Genomic DNA, 23,927 nt, shown 5'->3' on the forward strand with positions numbered 1-23,927 from the left:
GGCGGATCGGGAGGTTGCGATGCCACCCTCAGTCACGCTCAGGGTAGGGCCGATTGGGGGGTTGGGGCACCGCCCCCTGTCACACTCAAGGCAGGGTCGATGGGGAGGTGGCGGCGCCACCCCGTCACGCACAGAGCAGGGCCCACCAGGGGGTTGAGGAGCTCCCCTCTGTCACTCACAGAGTAGGGCCGATAGGGGAGTTGGGGCACCGCCCCGTCACACACAGAGCAGGGCGGATCAGGGGGTTGGGGCACTGCACCGTCACACTCAGGGCAGGGCCAATGGGGAGGTTATGGCTCTACCTTGTCACACACAGAGCAAGGCCCATGGAGGGGGGTTGGAGCGCCACCCTCTATCACCCACAGAACAGGGCCGATCAGGGTGTTGGGGCGCCACCACTGTCACACTCAGGGCAGGGCCGATGGAGAGGTAATGGCTCTACCCTGTCACACACAGAGCAAGGCCCGTGGGGGGGGTTGGGGCACCGCACCCTGTCACACACAGAGCAGGGCCAATCAGGGAGTTGGTGCGCCGCACCCTGTCAAACACAGAGCCGCAGGGCGATCAGGGGGTTGGGGAGCTCCCCCCTATCAGGCACAGAGCAGGGCTGATCATGGGATTGGGGCGCCTTCCCCTGTCAGGAACAGAGCAGAGCGGATAGGGAGGTTGTGGCCCCGCCCCCTGTCACACACAGAAAACAGCCCTCAGCCTGTCCTTACTTTTAGAACCAATTTATACTGCACTGAGACAAAAAATGGGAGTTCCATCGTTCCACACAGGGCGATCAGGGGGTTTGGGCGCTGCCCCCTGTCACGCTGATCCCGGTGCCGGGAGCCTCGCTGCTCCGCTGATCCCGGTGCCGGGAGGCATATTACCCTTTTAGTATATAGAATAGAGGCCTGGTGCACGGGTAGGGGCTGGCTGGTTTGCCCTGAAGGGTGTCCTGGATCAGGGTGGAGGTCCCCACTGGGGTGCCTGGCCAGTCTGGGTGAGGGGCTGAGGGCTGTTTTCTGGGTGGCGGGTGACTGAAGCTCCCAACCGCTCCTTTTTTTCTTTTTTTTTTTATTCTGGGCCAGCTTTAGCTCTGAGGCCTCACTGCTGAAAACATCGATACAATGTTGCGGTCCGGCTGGCTGAAGCCTGGCTGACTGAAAGCCGGTTTCTGGGGTTTTGTTTAGCTTCTATATTTGCAACATAGTACATAGTTGCTTAGAGTTGCAGCTGAGAGGCCGGCAAGTTAGGCGGGGAACGTTGGAGTCTGCCATCACTGGAGCAAGCAAGTCTCCCTGTTCGCTTCAGTGCATGGCTGCCGGCCACCATCTTGGCTGACAGTTAATTTGCATAAGGATATGCTGATTAGCCAATGGGAAGGGTAGCGGTCATACACTAATTACCATGTTTCCAATGGGAAGGGTAGCGGTCATACACTAATTACCATGTTTCTCTTTTATTAGTGTAGATATATATATATATATTTTTTATTTTTAATTGATTTCAGAGAGGAAGGGAAAGGGAGAGATAGAAAGAAACATCAATGATGAGATAGAATCATTGATCAGCTGCCTCCTGCATGCTCCCTACCAGGGACCGAGCCCAAAACCCAGGCATGTGCTTTTGACTGGAATCAAACCTGGGACCCTTCAGTCCACAGGCTGGTGCCCCATCCACTGGGCCAAACCAGCTAGGGCACATATTCTATTAATATGCTGCTGTCCTTACTTTTAGAACCAATTTACACTGCACTGAGACAAAATACATAGGGTTTATGATAAGCATTTTCTGTCTAAATCTCATTAATGTCCTTATCCTTACTTTTCCTTTACTTTCTCACCTATCTCTCTAATTTAAATAATCTTGCTTTTTCTTTTTATTCCTGGTTAGCTGGCTTAAGTGCTTTCGGGCAAAAAAGCACAGTAGAAAATATACACATACACATTTACCCAATCATAGAATAATAAGCAGTATATCAGCTATACTGAGGACCTCATGAAAATTATGTGGACAAAAAGAGAAAGGGAAGAATACAAAAGACATCCCTGGAGAGGATGACTTTCTAGTTGTGAGTTTACCAATATTACTAGGTTAAAAGCATCAAATAATATATGAAATCTATGAAACAGTTCATAAAATTTAGTTATTATTATGGTTGTTATCTACCAACTAGAGGCCCGATGCACAAAATTCGTGCCAGGGGCTCGGCCCTCGCAGCCCCGGCTTCGTCTAGAAGGTCTAAATAGCATATTAGGCTTTTATTATTATAGATGTCAACAACTAGAGGGGCTAATTGCAGGAAAACACCAATAACTTGCAAAACATCACCATTTCTTCTCATTCTTTTCCACACAAAAATATGAAATATAGTTCTCACAGAGTAACCAGAATCACTGCAAACTTCAGCCCAGAGCTGAAACAATTTAAAATGAACCAGTTATTAGAAAACCAATATTAATCAGGAAAAAAAATGCTTGGAAAACAATGTGTTTTAGACAGTAAGCTTAGAAACATGTAAACAATCTATTAACCGAACATTGGATTATGTCAGTTATATTACTCTCGCTTCTGAAATAAAATGGGTATTGTAAAAAATATTTTTTCAATAAAGGAATCAAAGTTTAATACACCAGCACAAACTGCAGAAATGCCATTAAAATGTCATTATCCAGCATAATAAATAAGAAACACAAACCCCGAGGAGTGATTTTTTATTGTAATTAGCATTAATACATACCAGTTCATCTAAAAGAGCCTGCTTATTCTTCCTTTTTAGAATTTGCTGTAGTTGTTCTTCTTTTTGTATAAACAGTCTTTTTTGTTCATTTTCCTGTCGTTCTACCTCTAAAGCTTCTTCCAATTCCTCCTGTTCCCGTGTCTAAAACAGAAAGATTTATATATGGTATAGAATAAACTTAGTAACCAACATTGATCCTATACCACATTCTGATTTTTTTCTTTTTTGGAAGCATAAAACAAAATAGCCACTTATTGTTTAATAGTGCAGCAATTACACTTTGAAGGAACTAAAATTCATTTTATTTCATATGGATATATTACTATTAAAGAGAAAGACATCTAGCACTAAACAAACACCTAAACAAAGTACATCGAGGCAAGTTGCAGAATTGCAGGAACTGTGCTTAATAATGGGTTAATCTCATATAATAAAAGGCTAATATGCCAATAGACCGAATGGTTGAACAACCTAACAACCGGTCGCTATGATGTGCGCTGACCACCAGGGGGCGTGCGCAGAATATGACGGACGTCGGCAACAGGCAACAGAGCACGGAACATGGCAGGTGTCGGCCACAGCAGGATGGTGGAGCAGGTGAGTGGGGGCGCCAGACCAAGTCGGGGCGCCAGTCACTGTCTTCAGAGCAAGCCTCTGGTGGTTACTAAAAATTCTTTGCTCCTGCACACTGTGGTCCCGCCCGGTGCTTGCACCTGCTGCTGGCACCAGCCCTGCTCACACCCGCAGCTGGCGCTGAAGCCACCACTTACACCCACTGCCGGCACCCGGCACCAGTCCTGACCGCTTGGCGCCATCAATGGGTGCGAACAGCAGCTGCCACCCCGATCACCCCTGAGGGCTTCTCCACCTCCCCCTGCTCCTGAGGGTCAATCGGGGCAGCAGCTGCTGCTCACACCCACTGATGGCACCGGCCCTGCTCCCACCTGCTGCTGGCACTGGCCCCAATTGCTCCACGCCGTCAGCGGGTGCGATCAGGGCCAGTGGCGTCAGCACATGGGAGTGGCAACGGCGGGAACAGGGCTGCTGGCAGACAGGGAATCAGGGGCAACGGCAGGAGGGACTGGGCGGGGGCACAGAGGATGGGAAGAGACCCGCCCCTGTGCCCACTGCAGCCTCATAGCCCACACAGTTCCTTTCAAGGTGCATGAATTCATGGACTGGGCCCCTAGTTTATTTATAATGATTAAAGACAGTTTCAAGCATTCATTTTACGGGATTTAACAAGGAAAACAAAACAAAATAAGAAATACAACAACAAACAGACAATCTCTATATAGAACTATGGACTGATATATTCTATTTAAAAGATTAGCTTATTTAATAGCAATAATTTCTCAAACATAAAAGATAATGAAAACTTTTCACAGCACTTAGCTTGTTTTTCCCAAGCTAAAAAAAGACTTTTTGATGCTAGAATTCTAAAAAACCATTCATTAAGTTTTTTTTTAAATGAATTTATTTTCTAATACAGGCATGTAAATGTCAAGAGCCCTCTTTATGGACTGAAAAATTCTAATTTCAAAGCCAATATGTACACAGAATTAGCTTCAGGTCTACTCATTCACCTTTTACAATGTTCTTCAGAAATATTAATTACTGGCAGGCTCTGAAATCTATTCCAACCCTAGCTCATACTTAAATGCAGTATTACATCAAGTCTTTGCTCTTTAAGTCTTATAAATAAAAAATACAGTACAAATCTGATTGGCTTTATTTTAAAAACTTGACTCTTGCTCTTTAAAACGTTGTAGTGTTTTTTATTTTGTTTTGTTGTGTGTGTGTTTTAAATATATTTTTATTGATTTGGGAGAGGGAGAGATAGAAACATCAATCTTGAGAGAGAATCATTGATCGCTGCCTCCTGAAAGCCCCCCATTGGAGATTGAGCCCACAACCCAGGCATGTGCCCTAATTGGGAATCAAACTTTCACCTCCTGGTTCATAGGTTGATGCTCAACCATTGAGCCACACTATATAGAATGTGGGGGAGAGAGCATAATAGGTTTTGGGACCACCAACATAATACTGAAATTAACAGAGACTTCAGATGAAAGTATACTTTTATGTAAAACTAGAGACCCGGTGCATGCCCCTCGGCCTGGCCTGTGGGGATCGGGCTGAAACCAGCTCTCCGACATCCCCCGAGGGGTCCCAGATTGCAAGAGGGTGGTTCTCGGGTGACGCACCCCGGAATCGGGCTCCCTCCTCTCTGGTTCCGGGTGCGTTATCCAAGAACCGCAGCTGCCAAGTTACTGCAGCTCAGCAGCTCCTTCATTGAGGTCTGTCCACTGGTAGTCATTGCGCATCATGCTACCAGTCGGATGGTTGGACGGTCGCTTAGGCTTTTTAATATATTGATAATATTTAAAACATTGCCCTAACCGGTTTGGCTCAGTGGATAGAGCGTCGGCCTGCACACTAAAGGGTCCCAGGTTCGATTCTGGTCAAGGGCATGTACCTTGGTTGCAGGCACATCCCCAGTAGGGGGCGTGCAGGAGGCAGCTGATCGATGGTTCTCTCTCATCTATGTTTCTAACTCTCTATCCCTCTCCCTTCTTCTCTGTAAAAAATCAATAAAATATATTTTTTTAAAAAAACATTATTAGATATTTTTATTTCATACATTAGATAAACTTCCCCCCAAAAAACCCACAAAATTCTCATGGAAAAAGATTCAAACTCAGTACATCTAAAATTAAGTTTAGCATCTGGTTTCTCAAAGCTGATCATCCCCCTATATTCCTTATCTATATATATAAAAGGCTAATATGCAAAGTGTCCCCTCGGGAGTTCGACTGACCAGGAATTTGATCGCTCACTATGATGTGCACTGCCCACCTGGGGGCAACACGGAACGAAGGAAGGCCCTGGAGGGCAGCAGGCAGCTGGGGAAGGAAGGGCCTGGCAGGCAGCCAGAAAGCCCAGATTGGCCCTGATCACCAGCCAGGCCTAGGGACCCTACCCGTGCACCAATTTTGTGCACCAGGCCTCTAGTTTCTAATAAATGTATACCTATATTTCAGTCAACTCAAGCTGAAATCTCGGAGTTATCTTTATTTAATCCCTCTCCCCATCCCACCATTCCCCTTACATTAAATTGATCACTATTAGCACCTCTCCCTATAATTTTTCAAAGGTTTCCTCCTTTAGTACTGAGGTGCTACTCTAACTCAGACCCCCAGTGGAGAAGAGAATCAAACTTGATCTAGGGGACTAATCGGAATAAATATAAAAAGTTAGGGTTAGGGACTGAGGTATAAGGGCTGGGAAAGTGAACTACTTGATTTGGAGGCCCATAAGCAGAAAAAGATGAGCTTCATAATAAAGCAGTGACATATAAGTAATTAAGTATGACAATTGTTAGAGAAATATACCCAGGCTACAGTGGGAACAGAATTGATAGAGTGGTAAATTCTCTTTGTGATGATGGAGGACAAGTAGAGTCAGAAAAGATTTCATAGAGTGTTGTGGGTTTAATGTGTCCCAAGTTTAATGTGTCTCAACAAAAATACACATTGAAGTCTTTTTTTTCCCCACATTTTAAATATCTTTTTTTTTTCATAGTGTCTCACAGTGGAAATCAAGCCATCTTCTTCAAATACCTCACTCTAGTCACCGGGTCCTGCCAGGACAAGCATTTCAAAAGACTAGCTGAAATTTTATACTTCTGGGACTTCTGAAAGGCAGGTGGCCTCTCTCCTGAGCCATTTGTGTATCTTCCTCCCTTGCTTTTTAAATGGCCTTTTAGAGTGCTGCAGGCTTTGGGCAGATCAAAAAAGTCACAGAAATATACTGTGTGAAAGCACCTCAGGAGTAGATTAGAAATGGTGCGGAGAGTAATTACAACAAGAATGAGTCCAGTGGTTCAATGGGAATTCCAAAAAAGCATCCCAGGCTCACCCCCACTATATAAATCAGAGAGTTTAGAGAGGCCCAGGAAAATTAAGAAGAGAAGCATCCATATTTAAGGGTTCCCCTGCACCAAATTTCAATCACTTTGAGGTTCAACATCTTAATTTTTTCCCAGGAAAAAAGCTGAAAACTCCCTCTGACAATTCCTACTACTGAAATCATGATTTCTTGTTTGTTTATTTTGTCCTTTAGATTCCACATATAAGTGAAACCATATGGTATTTGTCTTTCTCTGACTCATTTCACTAAGTATAACACCCTCTAGGTCCATCTATGCTGTCGCAAAAAAAGTTTTCATTCCTTTTTATGGCAAAATAGTATTCCATTGTGTATATGTACAACAGCTCTTTTATTCACTCATCTACTGCTGGGCAACTGGGTTGCTTCCATATCTTGGCTATTGTAATTAATGATTTAATGAACACAGGGGTGCATATATTCTTTCAAATTAGTGTTTCAGGTTTCTTAAAATATATTCCCAGAAGTGGAATCACTGGGTCATAAGGTAGTTCCATTTTTAGCTTTTTGAGGAAACCTCTCACTATTTTCCATAGTGGTTGCACCAATCTGCATTCTCACCAACAGTGCACTAGGGTTCCCTTACATTGAAGCCTTACCCCTGGTACCTGCAAATGTGATCTTATATCAACACAGGGTCACTGCAGATGTAAACAAGTTAAGGTCAACTAGAAATCTGGACACATACATGCAGGAGAGAAGGTCATGGGAAGACAGAGGAAGAGATCAGAGTGGTGCCAAAGGTTGCTGGCAACCACCAGAAGCTAGAAGAGGCAAAAAAGGATACTTCCCTAAGGTTTCAGAGAGAACATGGCCCTGATGACACCTTCATTCCAGACTTTTAGCCACCTAAATTGTGAGGGAGAATAAATTCCTGTTGCTATAAGCCACCCAGTTTGTGGTAATTTGTTACAGCAGTCCTAAAAAACTATTATATGTAAGATGAGATAAGACTTCAAACAGTAGGTATTTACCCCCATTAGAGAGTGGAATGGCCATTTAGACAGAAAAACAAGGCTACAAAGACATGAATAAAGATGAAATATTTGCCTGTTATGAATTGTGGGGATGGGAAAAGTTCTAAATAAAGCTAGACAGCCAAGCAGAGAGCAGAACATGAAAGGTCTATCATACCATACTAAGGGAATTTGTGCCACACTAAGGCAAGTGGCAAGAATTAAGGAAATTTGAACAAATTTAGAAAGATGACTGGAAGTAGATACCGATCAATGGGGTTCAAAACTAAAGACAGGAAGACTAATTAGAAAAACATCAATAACCCAGATAAGAAATTATGAGGGCCCTAAATAATAACAGAATCAGAAGGGGAACCAGGTTTGAAAAATGATAAGGAGAGCCCAGCCGGTGTGGCTCAGTAGTTGAGCGGTGAACTATGAACCAGGAGGTCCCAGGTTCAGTTCCCGGTCAGGGCACATGCCTGGGTTGCAGACTCCATCCACAGTGTGGGGTGTACAGGAGGCAGTTGATCAGTGATTCTCTCTCCTCATTAATGTTTCTCTCTCTTTCTCCCTCTCCCTTCCTCTTTGAACTCAATAAAAAGATTTTTTTTTTAAAAAGAAAAATAATAAGGAGAGACCAACAGTACATGAAAACTGAGCAGATATGCCTTGAACAACTGGATAAAGGACATAATAGGAGAAATAAGTGACTGTGAAGATTAAAATGTTCAGTTCTGGAATGCTGGATTACAACTGCCCAGAATACAACCAAAAAGAAATGTCTATTAACCATTTACAGATATATGAGCATATTACATAATATAATCCTAGGAGCTCAGGAGAAAACTAATGGACTGCAGAAACATTTCAGAGTAATCAATGTAAAGAGTAACCATAAAGAGAAGCACTAAGAGGAACCTGTGTTTAAGAGACAGGAAGAAAAGAGAAGTCTATGAAGAGGATGAAAGAGAAAGGTGAGAACAGTAGGATAAGGAGGAGAGTTTAGAAAGATGACTAGAAGCCCCAGAAAAGTTAAGGAAAAGTTTCAACACCAAGGAAGAAGTCTGCAACAAACACTGGTTACAGGCCAAATGAGATTCAGACCAATAACGAGTTTATCAGCTTTGGTAATGAGGAACTGGTGGACTCTATTTTCTCACTGCAATAGAATATATGAGTTATTTAGTGCATAGTAGGCCTCAATAAATATTGGTTGGCTAGCTAGCTGATTGAATAACTGGGAAAATAACCATCAGTAAAAATCAAACATGGGGGCAGAGGAGGCAGACAATGAAGAAGGTATTAGACTAAGAGAAGGGAAGCAAGTTAAAAGACTAAAAGTCTCTGTGTTCCTCCTATTAGTGCTGCCTTACCCAATCAATTTTCCTTGCATTCACCGCCCACTTCAATCCATCAGTAGAATTTGCTATTTTAAACTCAAAACATTTCTTTAATTCATCCTCACTTCACAATTGCTGTTTAAGTGACCTCTGAACTCACCTAACGACTTCAATAACTTCCTGAACTCCAGGCTTAATTCTCTCAAATTCAACCTCCACAAAACTACTAAACCTATTCTAATAAGGACAATACCTTATTATCACCTTGCTAAAAACCCTTCAATGACAATCATCAATAGGTTCTTATAACAGTAATCTAAGGAATCCTGGGAATTCCCTAATAAAATGCCATAAGATAGACTACAGCAGAGACCCAGCAGATGAGAATCCAGCCTATCCCTCCTGCATTATCATTTCAACCACAGTATGCTGAGCAAGCTTTCATTTGAAAAAAAGGTTCACCTCCAACTTCATTTCTCTCTCTCTCTCTCTCTCTCTCTCTCTCTCTCTCTCTCTCTCTCTCTCTCTCAGCAATACAGAACTATGGACAACTCCTAGAACTCTTTATGATTATCCATCCTTTCTTTGCCTTTGCTCATGATTTCCTTCTGCCTGGAACTTTCTTGTGGCAGCCTCCCTACCCTCGCCCTTGTCCCATTTTCTTCATCTTGCTAAATTCTACTTGTCCTTCAAGGCTTCACAAACATGACCTTGCCTGGAATACCTTTCCCAATTTTTCCAGAATGGGTAAGGTATCCATGTGCTTATAACATTATATTGAAATTACCTGATCCCTAGAAAACAGGGTTGTTATTCATCTTTGTACAATATATCCTTAGGAGATATTGAACAAATGTTTATTGAACTAAATATTCTTGTACTAAATTGATAGACATTCTAACACTGCAATCTCTCCTGCTCATGAGAATCCAGAAAAGTAAAAGTAAAAATTAAGTTAATCTTCACTAAGACTCTATTTCAAGATTAAAACACCTTTATTCAGTTTCTCATGCTCACATTGATTGATGTTAGGTAACAGCTCCATGAAACAAGTAAGATCTCCTTAGCAGACAACTTAGTAATAGTTTCTCTATGACAGAAATGGGTCCTTTTATGAGCCTAATCATGCAAGAGATTGCTTTTTTTCTTTTCTTCTTTGATACAACTCCGTTGCTTCTGGAACAGTGAGACTTCAGCATTCACAGAAACATGAAAGGCAAGTTGCTACCTCGGTTTAGTAAAATGACATTAGCCATGTAAGTTAGTCCATGCCCCAGGGACCACTTGAGGGCTCTAGCCAATGATATCATAATTACTTATATATGTTAACTAGCACCATCTTTAAAAGCATGGTCCTATGTATGTTTATCCCAATACCAAATACCCAGGTAAGTATCAGAATTAATAAATTATAATTATCAATTAATAAGTTATAACAAATTACTGACCAATTATAACATATCCAGATGTTAAAAATTAATATCAAGAACAGAAACAGTCCAAATAATCTCACTGTAACATGAAGGACATAAAGCATTTGTTTTATTCAATAACTTATCATTATAAAGTTTCCAGATATTAGAAATTCCTACTTTAAAATAATATAACCAGCCGAAAATTAGATTATTCTTTCATTGCAACTCTCAGTATTATTTCCTAGTTTAAAACTATGAATAAAAATGCACTCACTTGAAAGGAACAGCCTTCCACTATTGAGTTAAATAGGGCTAATACAACAAGTTACCTAGGCATACCTATTTTGTATGTATCTTCTGATGCACCCAAAAGAGACTACTGGGCAAAGACAGTGAGTGAACTTTATGGCACAATGATACTCTCACCTTTTTAAAGAGGCCAAGCTGGCTATGAATGGAATGAGAATGTAGGGTTAATTCCTTGAGAGCTTCACTGCAGGAAAAGAAGTGCCTAAATGAAACACTCTTAGACTATACGGAGGAAATCCTCTAAACTCAAGATAAAAATACAAACTATGTGATCTGAATATACTTGTACCAGTTTTACCGATGATTACAAATTCCTAATTAAGTACCTCAAAAATAATTAACTCTACTTTACACCAAAACTAGAAAGCCAAGTTGTACTAAACTGTATAAGCTAGACAATTAAATCTCTGCATGCATGCAATTCTTTTAACATTAAAGAATATATTTTAATAATCCCACCAAAACTGTTTTTGCTACAGTAATGTGTGCCTCCTACTTACTGGTATATGCTTACTAGAGGCCCAATGCATAAAATTCATGCAAGGGCTCAGCCCTTGCAGCCACCACAGCTTGCCTCGGCCTTCGCAGCCCTGGCTTCCTCCAGAAGGTAGTCCAGAAGGAGGTCCAGAAGAACATCTGGTCTAATTAGCATATTACACTTTTATTATTATAGATATAGATATAAATTTATTAGTACTTCTGGTCTAAATTTCAGCTACATTCTTTGCAAATATTACTTTTAGAGAATGATAGTTTTTTTAAAGATCATGTAGAAGCATTCATTTCTAAAATAAAAGAACAAGAAAATACTTAGCAACTAACCAGCTTTAATTTATTTTTCTGAATGACATCTTTGTTTTCCTTTTGGTATATCTCCATTTTCTTTTTGGTGTTGTCCAAATCCACATTGTTGGTTAAGTTGAAAACTACAACAGAAAGGAAACAACATGAAATATAGTTTTAGTATAAATCTTGCATATGTAAAAACCAAATTTTCATCACAGTAACTTAATTCAATCAGGTTATCATTCCTTATAGCTCTATTTATATCCTTTTACCTACTATCTATTTTAGAGACTAGCTCTAGTTCAGCAATTATGTTTTCTGAGCCAAATATAAGGGAAGTGTCAGACTATCACAAAATATGTATGTGCCATAATCATATTAAATTTGATTTTTATAGTCCCCACTCTAACTTTAAAAGCATATAAAATAATGCTTAAAATTTTTAAATAAAAAAAAATAATTCTGGAATCTACTATACTGGTCAGAGTCAATAGTCAAAAGAAGCTGTGCTCTGGAAACAAAACAAAAAAAATTATCCAAAAGGATTTTAAAAGTTATATACTTATATATAATTTATATTTTTTAAAAACAGGTTTTATTGACATTCTAGTGGTCTCCAACATGGCGAGTCACAAGCTTGAATTATTTTCCATCTAGTCTAGATCTGGAAAAATATGAAATAAACAGGAGTTGAAACTTAATAGAAAAGGTAAAGGATAAACTGGCACCAAAACTTAAGACTGAAATAATTTGGTAAGAGAAGCTGCTGAGACATGTTACTATAGTTGATAAATTTTCTGTGAATTAGACCTGCCTGTTTAAAATTCCAACTCAAAATAATTTGAATTATAAATGCCTTTGCTCCCTTCTAAGTTTACATATATAAATCAAAAGGTTGCTATAATACTCTGAACAAGAAAAACACCTCTTTGGCATATATAAATTCACATTATAAATAAAGTACCACCCAATATTCACCACTTAGTGTTTTTGCACCAGCCTGTCAAGAAGGATCCAAATCATTAAGACTCTCCTGTTCCATAATTCAATTCAGATCTCCCTTGGCTTCCTTTGTAATCTTTCTCCATCCATTATTAGTTCTTCTACCCCTTTTCCAATTACTTACCACTGCTTCCTGCTGTTTATCCTATAAAAAGGTTTGATCTGTCCTAAGTATATTTTGTGTTCGTATAAATTCCTTCCCCATCTCACTCCTTCTTTTAACTAACAATCATCTCATATAGTTTCTAGATTTTTGGATTATAGAGTCCTATCAGATTTAAAAAGTAATATTGGAGGCCCAACACAAGGCTACCAATTTTATTAAGACCATCAAACATACTCAAAAGACCAATTCATCCATTTTTTTATTTCCTCAAAAGGCCAACTCACTTCAGAACATCAATTTATCATAATCAATGTTGAAAATTCAGGCTCATTTAGGTATGTAGAAAAATAAAAGCAATTCTCAATTCTATTATATACAACTAGAGGCCCGGTGCACGAAATTCGTGCACGGGGGGCGGGGGTCCCCTCAGCCTAGCCTGCAATGACGCAAGCATTCTGCGCCCGGCCTGGCCAAAGGCATTCCGCGACCAGGCGCAGAACGCAAGTGTTCCCCACCACCACCACCACCAGCTGCTCCTGGCCTGCTGCCCAGAGGCCCTCACCACCAGCTGCTCCTGGCCTGCTGCCCAGAGGCCACTCATGGTGCCCACAAAGCAAGCATTCCACCAGGCCACTCATGGTGCCCACTCTCAGCAGCCGCCGCCCCCTCCCCCCCCCCCGGGACTGGGGGACTTCAGCAGGGCTGAGAGGACTGGGCGCCACCATCTTGTGGCTATGGGCGCCACCATTTGTGACGGAGTGATGGTTAATTTGCCTATTACCCTTTTATTAGATAGGATTTAATAACTCTGGGAGAAACGAGAGAAAATGAGAAACAATAGCCCTCTGGCTACCTTTCCACCTTTTTTACCACAAAGTAGAAAAGTAATAATTGTGGTAAACCAGGGAATCTAGCTAGGATGCAATGTAGGGCATTCTCCATAAATCATATTTTGACCCCAACACAAAACAGAAAAGGTGGCTCCAAACTAGCATTGGCCTTCACAAAGGCAACTGTGATCCGTTGACCTTTCCCAACCACTCACAACATACTCCCTGTACTTAACAAGCCATCCACTAACCCATCAAATCACAACCTCCACCATCCTCAACATCTATGCCTACTTAATAATTTGATCACTTTTTTTCCCTCAGGCACTTCATTCTCTTAAGTTGCTAATATATTCTTCTAATCTTCCTACTACTACTCAAAGTACTCATTTATGTTTTCATCTCTGGCTCTTCTTGGTCTCTAATCTGTATGATTCTGGTTTTTGCATTCTTTCCTCCCTCTATGTTCCTTGGGCAATCTCATCACTTCCCAGTTTCAAACAAATAAATGCCAGGAATTGTTGACACTAACTCAAAGTACATTTTAGAAAACCAAACACATAATTACCTCCAAATTTGTTCCTTCTTGTAAATTCTTTATCTGTTAATGATGGGGCTATCAAGCTAAAATGTCAAAACTTAACACTTCATTAAACTAATCCATTCTCCTTTGCATTCTACAAGCAACAGTTGCCAAATCCTACAGATTCTACCATCAAAGTCTCTTGAAAATTGCCCTATTCTCAAGGTACTCTGACAAATGACCAAACCAGGATCTAATTTCTCCTTGAATAATTTATAATAATCTCTAACTTCCTTTCTCCAGGATCTTTGCATCTTACCCTATATCCTAATCCCATCCATAATATACAATTCTGCCACACTAATATTTCTGAGACATACTCATATCACCTCCCACCTCTACCATCCTCTGCCATCCCTTATTTTACTAGGAAAAAAAAAATTAGAATTCAGAACACGTCTGGCTACAACTACTGGCTATAACCTAAACTAACAATCTGGCGATAACTACTCTTTTATCTCCCCTTCATAAAGACCTCTCTTGAAACTAGAAAGCTCTACATTTCCCAAATGTCCCAACACTTCCTGTTCCAATTCCTTTGATCACACCATTATGCCTAGAATACCTGATCACCCTTCCTTACTACTGAAAATATACTCAATATTTAAAGGTCTACCCAAATACTTTTCCATGAAGTTCTCCCTGATCCCCCTAATGAGAAACAACTTCCTTCTCTCATAAATGTTGAAAACATTATTTACAGCTCATATAAAAACTTTCTACTGTACATGATTACACACACATACATAGCATTCATTACTTTTTACTTCATCTTGCAGTCAATGATCATATTTAATACAATCTCTGTATCATCCAGACATAAGAGAAAGAAGGAAAGGAGAAAATAATTTAATTATTATCTATTAGATTCCAAACATTGTGAGCACACTTCCTGTTTTCAAAGACAAACACTTGTAATAAGGAAGTCACTCCTACACAAATGAAATTAGAGTACTAATATAAGATACTATATAAACTATAATAATAAAAGCGTAATATGCAAATCGACTGAACGACTGAACAGCAGAACAACTGTCCGGACGACCTTCTGGACGACCACGCTATGACACACACTGGCACCAGGCCAGCCAAGGCAGGTGCAATGCGATTGGTCAGGGGGCCCTGCCATCACCCTACGATTGCCCCGCAGAGGGAGACCCAGGCCACCCTCTGCAGGGCAATCGATGGGGGCGCTCTGTGACCAATCACCCCAAAGAGGGAGGCCCAGACCACCGGCCAGCAACGCTGTGGCGGGTGTGTGGGGCCGGCCAGCAATCACCCCGCAGAGGGAGGCCCAGGCCAACCAAGTGATTGCACCCCACGTCTGTCGCCTGCAGAGAAAGGCAACCGGTGGCAGGGAAGAAGGGGGCAGCACCGCACAGATGGCAAGCAGTGGCAGCGGCAGGGACAGGAAAGGTCATTTTAATTAATGACCTTAAGCTACTGGCAGCCAGGGGAAGGAAAGCCCCAAAAGGCCCTGATCACCGGCCAGGCCTAGGAACCCTACCCAAGGGGTCCCGGATTGTGAGAGGGCACAGGCTGGGATGAGGGCCCCCCCCCCCCCCCCCCCATGCACAAATTTCATGCACCGGGCCTCTAGTCAAGTGATAATAGTAAATCAAAAAGTATCCTTGTGTCATTCATTAAATAATATTTAGCACTGTGCTAGTTATTTAAAAAATGTTTATTAAAGAAACTGTCCTTCCTTTTAATGGAATCAGCTACCAATTAACCCTTCTAAAATAAAGTTCTGATTATGTTATTCAGTCATGAGTCACTATGTTCACTCACTGCTTCTGAATCCATACTGCCTTGAAAAAATCTAATCTTAATCTCTCAAATTCCTTTTCCCTCTGTGCTTTGTGAGTTCTGCAGATTCCTCAGAGCCTCTTCAAGAAGCAGGGGGGGGGGGGGGGGAGCAAAGGAAAGAGAGACCCAGGAATTCCAACCAGTGTGGCTTTCCTTCATTTGTCCACTTAAGTGACTTCCTTCTCAAAATTTTGCTTGAGGAATACACTCTATAGTATACGTGTATGTGTTTTTGTGTGTGTATCAATCAAACATATATGAAATACATATGACTGGCACTATATCCAGCATTTGACCTAATTACTTCACATTAATCCTCCTAATAACCTTATAAGATAGGTACACTTTACAAATAAGCTATAAAGATATTAACTACGATCAAGGTATACAGCTAATAAATGTTGGAACCAGGATTTTAACGTATGCTGATTCCAAAGCCTGAACCTTATCTACAATACTAGTTGTATTGCTCCTCTCAATGCCTAAAAACCACTTCCAGTCTACTTCAACTATTCCTCTGCCCAACACTTTCCTACCTCCATACCCATGATCAAAGGGCCCTTCTTAGTACCAATCAAACCCAGAACAATTGTGGATATATCTGACCCATTTTTCTATACCCAATATAATCCCCAGGTCTTCCTTATAATTCACTTTGCAGGTACAATCTCTCCATCCCCAAATTCCCAAAATACATTATCTAAAATCATTCTGATTGCACTTATAATTACTTTCAATGTACACATCTATTTGATCTACAGTGTTACTTGTGGGCAGATTCTAGGTCTGATATATCTTTAATACTCCCAGTACTTAAATTAAAAACTTCCAATACACACCCATTAGGATGGCCAAAATCCAAAATACTGGTAACAATAACTGCTGGCAAGGATGCTGAGCAACAAGAATCCTGATTCATTGCAGTGAGAATATAAAATGGCACAGCCACTTTGCGAAAACAGTACAATCCTGCAATTGTACGCTTTGGTATTTATCCAATGGTATTAAAAACTATGTTCACACAAAAACCTGCACACAAATATTCACAGCAGCTTTATTTTTAATTACGCTCCGACCAGTAGGTTAGCTTGCTGCTGGGGTCCAGCTGATCGGGACTGAGCAAGATGGGCCGGACACGCCCGGGAGCCCTCCCATGGTCCCTCCCTGGCTTGCCAACCTTCTGCATCCCTCCCTGGCCCCGATCATGCACCGTGGGGTCCGTTGGCCTGGCCTGCACCCTCTCGCAATCCGGGACCCCTCAGGGAATGTCGGAGAGCCAGTTTAGGCCCAATCCCGCAGGCCAGGCCGAGGGACCCCACTGGTGCACGAATTCCTGCACTGGGCCTCTAGTATATATAAAAGCCTAGGCAACCAAATGACCGGTCAACTGGTTGTTATGATGCGCACTGACCACCAGGGGGCAGACGCTCAATGCAGGAGCTGCCCCCTCGTGGTCAGTGTGCTCCCACAGCCAACCTCCCACGGCCAGCGCATCTCCTGCAGCTGGCCGGCCCCCTTCCCGTGATCCTTCCCTCCGGACAGCCAACCTCCCATGGTCCCTCCCCGTGGCGGGCCAGCCAACCTCCTGCGGTTTCCCTCCCCTCTGGCCAGCCAACCTCCCTCGGTCCCTCCCCCGGGCCGGCCGCGCCCCCCTCAATCGGCCCCGATCGCCGGCCAGGCTGAGAGACCCCACGAAGGACCCCACCCGTGTACGAATGCATGCACCAGGCCTCTAGAAAAAGATAAAAAATCAGTTTACATATCATTTCTTTCATTTATGCTTATTAAAAACTTTGATGAATTCTAATAAAACTAAAATAACCAATTTGTTTATTTCATTTTTTAATTTAGAAAGAAAAGTTAACAGTAATATAACAGATATGAATCGTAAATAATACAAATCTCTTCCTTTAAAAACAAGAACAAAAATATCACAAAAGTGGACTTTAAAAACTTTTCAAATGAAGCAAGTCTCATTCATGCCACAATGAATCAGGTTGGTATAATAGCCTTAAAGAAAAAGAAATAGAAGATAAATTTCTATACAATCATTTGGCCCTTTATCTGGATATTGGTGTAGCTCAGATGTTGACCTGCTTTTAGTCAAGTATTAAAACCCAACAAAAAACCTATTGTATTTTCTGAAAGATTTAATGTTATTTAAGTACAATTTTCAAGTCTTTTTGACATCCAAAATTTATAATTAAAGCCCTTAGGACTTTCTCACCCTTTCAAAATAAGCAATATCCTGAACCAAAAGAATAATCTGTTTATTATGAAACTAAGAACAAACCTTTGAGATAATCCCTGGGGCCAAAAAGAACAAGAATTTTTATGCTTAGATTGTCATAATCACAGAAAAGAGCCTATTGTTAATGCTATAAGAAAGTTCGTCTTCATGTGTGCCCTTACATTGTAATTTTACACAATTATTCAAATTCTAATATTTAACATTTTTTCTTCACAATGAAATTTACATAACAAAATGACCAATCCCCCATTTATAAATCCTCAAACACTAATTCCTTAGCCACACTAACAACTCTATTAGTCACTCTAGGCCTAAGTATCTTCAAGGAAACCCTTCTACTTGTAAGCTCAAGTTCAAACATAAGAGCCTTCAAAATATGGCCATAACCTATACTTTTTTTTCTCTTATTTCCCACTATTCCACCAATCAGCAACCAATGTTTTAGACTCAAACTATTAACTACTCTCAAACACTACCAAGCACTTTCATGGTCTCTGAGAGTCAGAAAAACTTACGTTTAAAATTTGGTACTGTTATTTACTAGCAATGTGACCTTGGGCACAATACCTAAGCTCTTTCTACCTTGTCTCCATATATAAAATAGGGATAAAAAGTCTATCTCTCTTAGAGTTATAAAAATTATTATATGAGTAATATAAACACAGCTCAATCTGGCACTTAGAAGTTCCTATAAACATTTTAAATATGGTGATTACCAGAAGGAAAGGGAGGTAGAAAAAGGTAAAGGAGGGATAAATGGTGACGAAAGGAGACTTGACTTTGGGTGGTGAACAAACAATACAATATACAGATGATGTATTATAGAATGGTACACTTGAAACCTATATAATTTTATTAATCAATGTTACCCCAATAAATTCAATTAAAAATTAACATTTTATACTTTTGATTAACAGAGATAGCCAATACAGATATATCAAACATCTAACTAATCATCTTTTTCTAAATATGTTTTTAGTGATTTTGAGAGAGAGGAAGGGAAAGGGATAAAGAGATAGAAACATGGATGAGAGAGAAACATTATCGATCAGCTGCCTCCTGCATACCCCCTAATGAGGATCAAGCCTGTAGCTCAGCAAGTGCCCTGAGTAGGAATCAAACAGAGTGACCTTTTAGTTGGGGATGAGAGGTGGAGGGAGGGGGTCCATGCTCAATCACAGAGCCACACCAGCCGGCCTAACTAATCATCTTTGAAAGCAAAATAAAACACAATGTAAACAGCTATTGAAACAAGATATTTAAAGGAAGTTTATGTATACTACAATCAGAACAACACACAACTAATGGTGGAGCCACACCCAAAAAGGCTAAACTAGTCTTTCCTTCATTTCTATTCTTTCCACCCAACAAAATGAAACAAAAAGAAATACTGCCTGTTCTCCAGCTTTTATTTTCCTGATGAATACCATACAACTGCTCAAGGTCAGATTATTCTAATTCACCCTTCCTGCTCATTCTTATGTCAAATTAGTCACTTGGATATTCTATCTCTAAAACACCCCCTTTATCTATCATCCCTGCTATCGACTCCAAGTTCTGATGATTTCTCATCCAAATTATTGGAATGATCTTTTAAAAATGGTTACCAAGCCTGAGTAGCACCTGTCATTATTCCACACCACTACAACACTGTCCCATTGGCTCACTATTGGTCATAGAATAAATTCTTACCCTGACAGCTTAGCTGACAGCCTAGTCTGTTTTTCAAGCCTCGTTTCTAGTCATTCACCAACCAGCTCTAGCTACCCATAGCAGATTACATGCTTATTCTCCAATATGCTCAACACCCTGTATCTCCGTGACTTTGTTTTTTGCTATAAAGGTTCTTCCGTCCCCTTTCTACCTGGTAAACTCCTATTCATCTTTTAAGAGCAAACTATAGCTGTATTTCCTAAATGCTGAATTGTTCTGTTATCTGTATTCCGTAACACTTTATAAATTCTTACACTACTTTCACATTAAATTATAGTCATTAGTTTACGTAATTATCTCCCCCTTTAGAGTCTGAATTTACTCAAGGCAAAAAATCATATGACCCCAGCAAGTGAAGCAATTCACATAGAACAGTTAATATTTGCAAAATTGAACTGAAGTTCAGAAAATAAACTATAAGTCTATGAGACTAGGTTCCAAACTTCATCAATATTTTCAAATACAATAGAACTGCTCTTTACCCAACATAATCATGATTAATAGTTGATTATTTTTAAAGACCTGTTAAAGGAAGGAAACATACATACTCCTAAACACAAACTTAAAACATATATAGTAAGTGTACAGTGGTTTTCTAACTTAATTACATAAGCCAAGATGTAGTCTTTAATTGGAATATCTTGTACAAACCATACCTGTCGTCTATATTGTTCAGTTTCTGTTTTTCTAAAAGTGGACCAAGAACTTGAGAAGCAGAATCCTTAAGGAGTTTTGCAATTTTTTCCCAACCTTATATAAACTACTTAATTAAATTACCATAACAAGTACCACTGGCATAAGGTTTGAATGCCAATGCATCCAACTCTAAGTGTATATGAACTGGTGAGAGAAGTACAGAGGTGTATTTGAGGACATCTTCAGAATTCAGCCTTTATTCATTATGCTTTGGGCATCAGTCAGTACATTTTATGGAAGAACTGGGAAATGTCAGTTACTCCAATGAGTCAATTGCATGAAGGCTGCTGAATAAGAGAACTTCAACATACTACAAATGAAGGTAGTCCTTCATAAATATACACATAATAAAATCATTTTCAAATTAAATGCTCTGAGCCACAGTTTCCTTCTCTGGTAAAGAAAGGATTGCGTATTATGTAGTCCTAATATCCAGATTTGCTCTTGCCTGCCAATCCTCACTCCCACTTGTGGACATGAACCTCATTTTACCTATGAGCCCCAGGTTGTTCATATTTTCACACTAATTCATCTCATGGCAATATATATATATTTTTAAACTATGACTCAACCAGAATCTTGTTCCAGAATCAAGATCTCTTCTTCCCCACCTTATTTATCTATCAGTTTCTTTTAGTTATCCTGCCTGCCTGGTTGGAATTGTGACTACATATTCAAGTTGCTCTGTGACACCTATGGTATCCTTTCTCTTTATTACCTGACCAGACTTTTTGTCCTAGACTTAATATTTTTGTGTATAGCCAGATTTCTACATATCTGCATACTTGCCCAGTTCTTAAAGATTTCTCTTTGGTTTATCATCTAAGCTTATCTTAACTTTTCTACTTTGCCTTGGCTTTCCAAATTCCACCATCTTTTCAGCTAAAATCCATAGATATTCATAGTTGCTAAGATAACATTCAAAGCACAGTGAACAATTACAATGAAAAAGCAATGGTTCCAAAGCACTAAGATATCCCAGAAAAAGCCTAAATTATGTTCTGTACATACTATATGCTAAGACTAACAAATGAACTTAGATATTTCAGAAAAGTTTCAGAAACAGTGGAAATAAAAAGATTTTCTGGGTTTTTCTCAGTTAGTAAGAGAAATTAAAGGAATTAGAATACTCCATCCCTCAGGAATTTAAATTTTCTAAAAATTTACCATATATAAGCCTTCTTAAGAATAATTAATTTTCTTATCATCATATTTTAAATAAGAAATGAAGTTGCCCTAACTGGTTTGGCTCAGTGGATAGAGCATTGGCCTGCAGACTGAAAGGTCCCAGGTTCGATTATGGTCAAGGGCATGTACCTTGGTTGCGGGCACATCCCCAGTAGGAGGTGTGCAGGAGGCAGCCGGTTGATGTTTCTCTCTCATCGATGTTTCTAATTCTCTATCCCTCTCCCTTCCTCTCTGTAAAAAAAATTAATAAAATATATTTTTTTTAAAAAAAGAAAGAAAAAGAAATGAAGTGAGTATAGCCTGGCTATCAGGTTTGAGAGAAAAATTTAAAAGATGACTGTTTAATTCTCTTAGTCTCATTTTACAGTCCATGATTTTTTATATCATTTCTAAGCCTGTAATGAATAATGATAATTATTGCAACTTTAAAAACATTAATTTTTTTTAAACTTTATTGTTGAGATTATTACAGATGTCCCTCTTTTTTTCCCCCATAGCTCCTCACCACCCGGTTCCCACCCCATCCCAGGCCCATGCCACCCTATTGTCTGTGTCCGTAGGTACTGCATACATGCATGTAAGACAGCGATTCTCAACCTGTGGGTCGCGACCCCTTTGGGGGTCGAACGACCCTTTCACAGGGATCGCCTAAGACCATCCTGCATATCAGATATTTACATTACGGTTCATAACAGTAGCAAAATTACAGTTATGAAGTAGAAATGAAAATAATTTTATGGTTGGGGGTCACAACATGAGGAACTGTATTTAAAGGGCCAGAAGGTTGAGAACCACTGAAAGATCTTTGTCTAATCTCTTCCAGCACACCCCCACACCACCTTCCCTCTGAGAATCATCAGTCGGTTCCATTTCCATGCCCCTGATTCTATTCCATTCACCAGTTTATTCTGTTCATCAGATTTTTTATTCATTTGATTTTTAGATTCACTTGTTGATAGATATGTATTTATTGTCACTTTGTTGTTCATCATTTTTTATCTTTACCTTTTTCTTCTTCTTCCTCTTCTTAAAGAACACCCTTCAGCATTTCATATAACACTGGTGGTGATGAACTCCTTTAGCTTTTTCTTGTCTGTGAAGCTCTTTATCTGACCTTCAATTCTAAATGACAGCTTTGCTGGGTAATCTTGGTTGTAGGTTCTTGCTATTCATCATTTTGAATATTTCTTGCCACTTCCTTCTGGCCTGCATAGTTCCTATTGAGAAATCAGCTGAGAGGTCATATGAGTACTCCCTTGTAGGTAACTAACCTTTTTTTTTCTTGCTCTCTCTCTTCTTCTGGCACTCCCATAATTCAAATGTTGGTATGTTTGAAGTTGTCCCAGAGGCCCTTACACTATCTTCATATTTTTGGATTCTTTTTTCTTTTTGCTCTGCTGGTTGGGTGTTTTTTGCTTCCTTGTATTTCAAATCATTGACTTGATTCTTGGGATCCTCTAGTCCACTGTTGAATCCTATATATTATTCTTTATTTCAGTCAGTATATGCTTAATTTCTGACTGGTCCTTTTCCATTTTTTGTCAGTCTCACTAAGATCCTTGAAGGTCTCACTAAGTTCCTCGGAGGTTTCTAGAAGATTCTTGAGTAACCTTATATCTGTGGTTTTGAACTCTATATCCAGTAGTTTGCTTTTTTCATTTCTTTCATTTGTGACCTGTTTGTCTCCACATTTTGGCTGCTTCCCTGTGTTTGTTTCTATGTATTGGGTAGCTGCTTAGTCTCTATGGTTGACAGGGTGGCCTTATGTAGTAGTTGTCCTATAGGGCCCAGTAGCTCTGCCTCCCCAGTCACCTGAGGTGGACACTCTAGGTGCACCCCTTTGTGGCCTGTGTGCACAGTCTTGTAGTTGAGCCTTGATTTCTGTTGGTATCAATGGGAGAAATTGACCTCCAGGCCAACTGGCTGTGGGGACCAGCTGCAACTACAGAGGGAGAGCTGCTGTGTAGGAGACACCCTTATGGGGCAGGACTTGCTTCAGTGGGGCTTTGGTGCTCACTGAGTCTGCCCCTTGAGTGTGTCACTTATGGATGTAAAGAGTTGTAATCTGGTATGGTCTCACACTGACCACTGGGTACACTGGCTCTTGGATCTCCAAGGAGATGCAAGGTCAGCCACTGCCTGGGGCCACCCAGCAGGAGCTACAGAGAGATCTGCAGATTCCTCCTCTTTGTATGGGGTTTGGAAGTGCCCAGACGAGGCCCAGCTATGAAGCAAGGCAGGCTGGTGCTGGTGTCAGCCTT

The 23,927-nt window shown here is 40.4% G+C and overlaps 1 protein-coding gene across 2 annotated transcripts in view; it reads right to left on the reverse strand.

Moving 5' to 3' along the window:
* Positions 1-23,927, reverse strand: part of MNAT1 (MNAT1, CDK activating kinase assembly factor) — a 200,637-nt gene that overhangs the window by 101,684 nt on the left and 75,026 nt on the right. For both annotated transcript variants that reach the window (XM_023759913.1, XM_006096036.3), the window contains exons 4-5: positions 11,525-11,628; positions 2,729-2,869 (exon numbers count right to left, since the gene is read on the reverse strand). In XM_023759913.1, the coding sequence (XP_023615681.1) occupies positions 2,729-2,869; positions 11,525-11,628 (245 nt within the window). The remainder of the gene's footprint in view (positions 1-2,728; positions 2,870-11,524; positions 11,629-23,927) is intronic.

Source organism: Myotis lucifugus, unplaced genomic scaffold (genome assembly GCF_000147115.1).
Source record: "Myotis lucifugus unplaced genomic scaffold, Myoluc2.0 scaffold_166, whole genome shotgun sequence".
Taxonomy (NCBI): Eukaryota; Metazoa; Chordata; class Mammalia; order Chiroptera; family Vespertilionidae; genus Myotis; species Myotis lucifugus.